The 7,884-nt window shown below is 39.8% G+C and overlaps 1 protein-coding gene across 1 annotated transcript in view; it reads left to right on the top strand.

The window, feature by feature from the left end:
• slc12a8 (solute carrier family 12 member 8) overlaps positions 1-7,884 on the top strand; it is a 17,299-nt gene that overhangs the window by 555 nt on the left and 8,860 nt on the right. Inside the window, exons 2-5 of the mRNA XM_008403793.2 lie at positions 5-287; positions 745-891; positions 2,140-2,331; positions 2,417-2,648. Of these exons, the coding sequence (XP_008402015.1) occupies positions 5-287; positions 745-891; positions 2,140-2,331; positions 2,417-2,648 (854 nt within the window). The remainder of the gene's footprint in view (positions 1-4; positions 288-744; positions 892-2,139; positions 2,332-2,416; positions 2,649-7,884) is intronic.

Below are 7,884 nucleotides of genomic sequence, written 5' to 3'. Positions count from 1 at the left end.
ACAGGGAAAGGCGGCGGCGCCGGTTGCCTCCTGTCAGCTTCCACGCAGACTGGCTTCAGATATGCATATGTTTGGATGAGACAAKAAAACAAGCGAAAAACACAAGGCCTACGTTTCATGTGAGTCAAGGACCTTTTCAGGTGGCTATGGAGACGGAGGCCCTGCCAGTCGGTTGGCATGTGCACACCTGGGGCCAGGCGGGCGATGGGACCGAGCTGCTGAAGGGGGGATCTGCTGACACCAACACAAACACACATGTTCACGATCTGTTTCATGAAGATGCACAGGTATTRTATTTTTTATCAGCTTAATATTTTAAGAATAAGAATWCCCATTGAACTTCATGATATGGGCCTCTTGACTGCTTTCGTTGGCCAACCTGTCTACCTACAGCCTCTTCCCAATAGGTTTGCAGTCATACATGGCTACAAATCCATGTCATACCTTTTTCACAAAATAAAGTTTGAAAACGATGTACTTTGCCGCTACAGTTTTRTGTTGGTCTGTCACAGAGATCAGAACGAGATACATTGAAGTTTTGTTGTTTTAACATGCAAAATTGCGAACAAGTTCAAGTGGTGTTAAAGTTTTGCTAGGCATTACAGTAAAATTTGGTGTTTGTGGTTTTACGGATGGATTTCAGTTAAAATCTGAAAACCAGAAGAGGGGGTCAGTTTTCAAATCAAATGCTTTGGGAGTTGGACATCTCCAAACCTTCATAACTTAACTGTCCTTAATGTGCAGCGTTTCCACCAGCCTAGCCAGCCGTGGTGGAGGATCAAGCTGTTTGTGTGGGAGCCGGTGCTTTTTGGGACCTGGGATGGCGTTTTCACCACCTGCATGATCAATATCTTTGGGGTAGTTCTGTTTCTGCGCACCGGATACCTGGTGGTAAGTGTGCAACGGCTGCAGCATATCAAGATGAAAACYGTATTTCTACAGCAGTTTTAAAAAAACAATGCTGACCGAAGGGAGTTGTAAGGTAGTTGAAAGCAAGAAAAAAAGCGTCCTTCGTCTGAAGAAGAGTTGTAATTGTTCAAGGCCGAAGAAAAGAGAATGACAGTAATCCAACCTTGAGGTGATGAAAGCATCCCTGCATTTGCCCAGGTCTGGTTTTGATGAGGGAACAGCATTATATCATAAGGCTCAAAAAAGGTAATTTTACATCACACCCCCTTTTACAACAKAGTAGGACCAAAAATARACCCTTGGGGTACAGCACAAAAATGGGTACTAATGAAGAGAAGTATTCCTGAGTATATCCAGAGATAGACAACACCTTTRGACCAACAAAACACTCCAAGCAAGAGAATGTTGTGTTCAACTGTGCTGAAGGTTGCTGTTAGATTTATTAGGACCTTGAGTGAACATTTTAACAGAAATGAATAAAACACCTTTAAAAAATCACTACATCAACATGGTGAGCTTTAAATCTGTGTAAATAAATGCTGATTAAAAAAAAAACAATCCTTTACAAATTCTTGAACATAGAAGGCTGTCAACATATAGGACTTTATGTAGACTGGATATCTTGATTTAACTATCTCAGCATGTTTAAAAGCAGCTGGCAAGCAAGGAAGTGTTTTGTAACAATATTTGCCACTTTGCCAAGAGATATTACAGTTGACAACGCAAAGATTACTGTTTACATTTGTTTGGCTATTATAGCAGCCGCAAAGACGCCTACATGCTTGTTGATCTTGTCTGACAGCTCAGATGTAGTTTYCTAGCTAGAAAATGATGTTTCTCATTGAGAATGACATGCCTCTTATCAGACAGAAATGATACGGCTGTTTATGTGTAAAGGGGAAACTTTGTTGCTAAGCATGAGTGACGGCTCAGCACCTGCTCACCATGTCCTGCTTGCAGTATTTCCTGTAAGAGCTGCAGAGATATAATATCAAGCTAAGGAATAGAGAAATACAGAATGAACTTTTTCTTTCATTCTAATGCCAGTTGCATTTCTGCTGACAAATTCCAATATGCAATTWKYWRGMWATCAGTTATTGCTAAATTCGATGTAACTTTGCAAACAATGTTGAAAATTGAAAGAAAGAAAAAACAAAAAACGTTGAATAAAACATTTTAGTGCAAAATGACAGGCATGCTGTATGTTGTAATGTCTAACTACATCATCAGGGTAACACTGGCGTGCTGCTGGGGTTGCTCCTCGTCTCCGTGGTGGTTTTGGTTGCCTTAGTGACAGTAATGTCAGGGATCGGAGTGGGCGAGCACTGTGGGGTAGGGAGCGGAGGAGTCTACTCCATGATCTCCAATGTGTTGGGAGGCCGAATCGGGGGTACTGTTGGCCTCCTGTACGTCTTTGGACAGGTGAGTTCAAACTGCAACTCCGTCCTTTAATGCAACTTGAAGATTCTTCGGGGTGACTGCTCTCCCGCCGCCTTCTTCTCCGCAGTGTGTTGCCGGCGCCATGTACCTCACGGGCTTCTCCGAGTCCGTGGCAGAGCTTCTGGGTCTGCAGAGCCAGTGGGCGGTGCGCTGCATGTCGGCAGCTGTCCTCCTAGCGTTGCTTGGGATCAACCTGGCAGGTGTGAAGTGGATCGTCAGACTGCAGCTGCTGCTGCTGGCTGTGTTGGCAGTCTCCACTCTGGACTTCGTTATTGGCACCTACACACACCTCGATCCAGGTACGGCTCAGTGGTTGTGACTGTTAAAAAAAAAAATGTAAAAAAAAGTTATTGTTTTTAAAATGAAATGAGGGGGGRAAACGCAGCTGGGCAGAGGGGATGCATAGATGCAGGAAGATCCTGGAGGAAATGCTTAACTATGATGGCAAAAGTCTCAAAGGTTCATCTTCCAGCAGGATGATTACKAAACATTCAGCGAGAGATGCGGTGAAATTCATTAGACCTAAGAACATTTACGTGTTCCTAGTCCAGTTGTGAAGCAGCTCAGAATCTCTGTCAGAATCCATTCTGTGATTTTGCTTCTTTTTGCATATGTAAAATAAAAAAACATTTATTCTTTCCCTTCCACTTCACAAATATGAATTTCTTTGAGTTTCTCTGTTACCCCCTGCTGCTGTAATATCTTTGACTTTGCTTGTTTTTTTTATTATGTGATTGAAGTAACTGATGAGAATCAACTCATCCGTGTTGATAGCTGTAAATATATAAAACAAACAGAATGCAAAGCCAAGAAACACTTTGTGTGAAATGTGCTGTTTTTCAGAGCATTTCTAGATTAAATAAATTACAGTCTCATTCGGCTTTTAAAATTTTACACGCTGTAGGAACAGACTCATTAAGTTAAATAGATGACATCAATCATAGACATCAATCTGGTGAATTGTTAGTGGTTGTTAAAACTTAAACTAATTTAAGTTATCTTAAATTAAGTTAGTTAGTTTTTTATTTTTATTATTTGCCCTGTAGGAGAACTCCCCCCAAATGATAGAAACATTTGTTTCATTCAGTTTTGCAATGCAAGTCCTGATTTATATGGTGTTTTCAGGCCAGTAGGTGGTGCTCCAATGTTATTTTTTGCAGCTGATTGTGTCCCATTGAAATGTTTTTTTTAATTATTATTTATTTATAAACTACTTTGTCCTGCTTCTGCCAAGAACAACGTAAAGTTGTCTTTTTTTATTTCTTTATTTTTTAGTAACGTTGAGACTATGATGTTAGGAGTTTTCTTTGGTTGACTAGATTGTTTCCTTTTGTTGGCCTGCAGGAAGTCCTACCCTACATTTCCTGTTCTCAGTGGTTATCAACTTCCTTTGCAGTGGGAAGAGAAAACTGCTCCAAAATTCAAAACAGTAACTGAAGAACACTCCCCCTCCCACCTAAACACGAATTTATGACAMTACATAGTCAGTAGATGTCAGTCTGTGCAAAACTCCTTTTTATTATCCCATTAAAGCCTAAGTCTGCTATCGGTGACCTCTTGACCCTTTCGTTTGTTTTATAACACGAGTAGCAGAGACCACATTGCAGCTGTGAAGAACAGTGGGAGAACCAGCCACAACTCCTACTCCAGGTTGTTCCAATTAAAATGCTGCTTTGTGTGTAGTGATGATGATTTCATTATTGGCAGAGGACCAACAGGTCCCCTAACAAAGTGAAACGGCCCAGATTAGTTTAAACTCAGTGAACGCTGGAGCACATCCTAGAGGAAGTGGAGCCACCGGCGAAATGATGTGGTCATGGTTTGATAACATGTCCGCTTGGCAAGTTCTCCCGTTAAGGCAGTTGCAGAAAAAAAAAAAAAAAAACTTCATAGGCAGCCACTATAACAGGAGGCAGTTTATGCAAACCAAATTTTGTGCTAAGCAAATATTTCACATTTTAATTAAATTAAACTAAATGTAGCTTCTCAGTATTTTCAGCTTCTGACATGATATAAAGAACTTGGTGGTTTGCAAAAGAATCCCAGCACCTTAAGCATTTTGCCACGCTTCACTATTTTATGGGCGGATTAAATTACAGACCAACAGAAAGAAGCACATAATTGTGAAGTGGAAATAGAATAAAACATGGTTTCTAAAATGTTTTTAGAAACAAAAGAACATTTAAAAACGGTGACATGCATTTCGTATTTGATGCCATTTATTGCAGATAAATGGGACGGATCTTTTGGGATATCTATTCTAGCGTCGCACATTTTGAGCCGGAACTATTTGCCTGAAGCTCTTTGCAAATTGCTCAGCTCAGTCAGAGTAACTCACGAGTGTCTATGTTTAACAAAGTTTAATTCTTGCTACAGTTACAATGTTGGACTTAGATCAGGGCTCTGACAACAGCATTCTCACACATCAGCATGCTTTGATCTAACCATTTCACTGTAACTCTGGTTGCATATTTAAGGATTCAAGTCTTTTGCAGCCTCTTAATTGTTCCTTCAGATTTTTCCTGCTTCATGCACTGCTGTTCTTGACTTGCCATCCTGTGTGAATCTTTGTTCAGTCAGTTTTTTTTTGTTTTTTTTTGTTGCAGTTTTTGTCATCACGTCTGCACAATTTTCCTGTCATATTGCTGCCACCGCCTAGTTTCCCAGTGGTCATAATTTGGTCAAGGTGGCATGTCAGGGTCGGTTCTATGTATTAATTGGATTACTTCTCAGGGAATTTAGTTGTATTGGAAGGAGGCTTAAAAGAAAAACATGCCACATTCTTTAATTTTAGTGATTTATTGGTAAGAAAGTTTAAAACCATGAATAAGTTTTCTTTTCCTTTACAAAGATGTGCTAAATAGGAACAAATACTAAACTGTTGGCTGTTTCAGTTGGATCTAGAGTATTGATTTAATGTATTTTTCAAGCTAGGAAAATGTTTGACTCTTTATATTTTCACTATCTGATAGAAGCCAAATTTAATGCTGTTGTTTATTACACTCCATCAAAACTTTGTCATTTACAAAGTCAGACTAAACAGGTGGAGTTGAACATGCAATCTCTCTGAACTGTGTGGGCTTATAATTATTTTTTCATATAAAAGATTGAGGGGGAATCCATTTCCCTCTTTAAGTACAGTAAATGACTAGAATTTAGTCAATAAAGCTGCCAGTGTATTGTCTCTGTGACCAATCTTCTCAACCACAAACTCCTCTGACTGTGATCCAGAGATGAATTACAGCTCAGCACGCCTCACCCTGTCCCAGCTGAAGCCTTTTCTCCCTACAGAGCAGGAAGCCGTAATGGGCTCCTTGGGTCTGGGGTTTAGGGTGTTAACCAGACTCACCCACATTTTTGGAAGATGAGAAACGGAGATGGACAGCACAGAGATCTAAAGGGTCTTCTCACTCCAGGGACCGCCACATTTATTTTATTTTTTTTTCCCATTATTGTTTTGTGGTCCATACTGTAATATATGGTTTTCAGTCGCCCCTCTGGGATCTGCTCCACCTTGGTAAAATCACAGCCTGCTGTGTGCTCAGCGCAGTCCGTACTTGTTAGGGTGGGAGAGTAGGAGGTCAGTTCAGCAGAGGGAGAGGCCTCGGATGCTCATGTAATCCGACTACGCATTCCAGTGTGCATCCGAGGAATGCTGCGCTCGGTGAAGAACCCCACACATATGCTTGTTACAGAAAAAGTGGAACTTTCTTATTAGATTTGACATCAAAATATGGCTGATAACTTCAAATATATAAAAAAGCAAAGGCACTGTCTCTCTTTACCCATCTGTTATCTATGTCAAGTTTTTATCAAGGTAATATAACTCAGGTTTATCTAAAAAAAAAAAAATCAATATTGTGAAAAAGTATTTGTACCTCTTTTTTCAGAAAGCGATTCGTGACAGGTGGAGTGAAAGATATCAAGCTTTCCTTTCTTGCAATTTTTATGATCATGAATGATGGACAATAAAAGCCCAAAATTAAGTCTTGAAGAAAATTTTAACATTTGAAAAACATAAATATTAGAAATTCATGATGTCATAGCTTGATTGACCTGCTTTGATGCTGCAGTTCCTGCAAAAGGAAGCCCAACCGGGTATTGAGTGCTTGGAAATGGACACACTTTTCAGAAGACTGACATTTCTGTCTTAAATATTCTTTTTATATTGATTTGAAGCAACATTTTAATTTCCCAAGCCACTGAATTTTGAGTTGTCATCCTCTACAAGCTGTTGCGATTCTTAATTTTCCTCCGATATCCTTTAGAGTTAAATAAAACAGAGCAAGTTTTCCAACAGACACCTCGCCTGGCACTGTGTATAAGCTTTCCAAGTTTTAGGTGATAGAATTTGAACATGTGAACACCCTTTCAAACAGAGTTCAGTAGTCAGAGCAGGCGCCGTCAAACTCTCTTGGATGTTGGAGTAGGATGTTGTAATATGGGTGGGGAGCTCTTGTTGTGGACACAGACGCAGTGGATTTGTTAGGTCCTGATTGCTTAGACATGGTGATCTCAGTGGGGCACAGAGTGAGCAAGAGTTTAAATACATCTCATCGGAATCCCGAGTCCCTAAAACAAAGGTATTTCCTAAAGAAAAAAGGAGAAAAAGCACGCTCACTCCCTTTCTCGCTAACTTTGATTCTTTTTCCAAAACTTGGAAGCTGCTAAGCTTCTGAAAAGGGTGGCGACTTCCTTTAGGATAAACATGTCATTAATCTGAGAGAACACATTCTTTCCCATCGCAAGATAACCAAAGGGGGGAAATGTCCGGTTTTGTAATGCAGGCAGGTTCTCCAGGCTGTGGGGTTTTAGCGGGCCCCCACCAGCGCAGAATGACCTTCAGTCACACCTTTGACAGACCAGTCCAGACTGAACTGACCCCCTCTGCCTGGAAAGGGCTGCACTACCTGCTGTTGCCATTTGTTTTGACCACTCCTGATCCATTCACTCACATTTGACCAAATGGCGTCTGTGCAGACTGTGCAGTTGCAAAGCAAAATCTTTGAAGTCATCTATTCGATATGATGAACCTTTCTTTTTGCAACATCAAATACGATATTCATCAAAGAGATGGTAACGTTTATATGTTTACATATACTGTATTTGTTTAATGAAGGAAAGTAAATAGAGCAGCAAGTATGGTTTGTCTATTTTAGTTCTAATCCTAACTTAGGATACATAACATGAGATAAATACATTTCCCAAGTTAAACACTTTTCCTCATCAATTTACCATTTTGTGAAGGAGTTGGCTTTCCTAAATATGTCTTTGTCTTTTTGTCACCTTTTCAATGTTTCAAAGATAATCCTATGTGAAAAACAAATTGTCCCTAAACCTATTAATTGGCATCAAGCATTGGTAATAATTGGTAATAAGTTTCATATAAAGCTGTGGGGAAACTTTGGCCCACTCTTCTTTGTGGAATGATTTTAATTCAGTCAAAGTGTTGATGATTTAGTCAAGCCTTGTTTTTACTAGTGTGACTAAACTCAGACTTTTGAAAAAATATATAAAAAATATTTAAAAAAAAAA

This window comes from Poecilia reticulata, linkage group LG2, assembly GCF_000633615.1.
Source record: "Poecilia reticulata strain Guanapo linkage group LG2, Guppy_female_1.0+MT, whole genome shotgun sequence".
NCBI lineage: Eukaryota > Metazoa > Chordata > Actinopteri > Cyprinodontiformes > Poeciliidae > Poecilia > Poecilia reticulata.
Note: the sequence above shows the minus strand (reverse complement) of the source record. Positions and strands in the feature narration are given on the sequence as shown.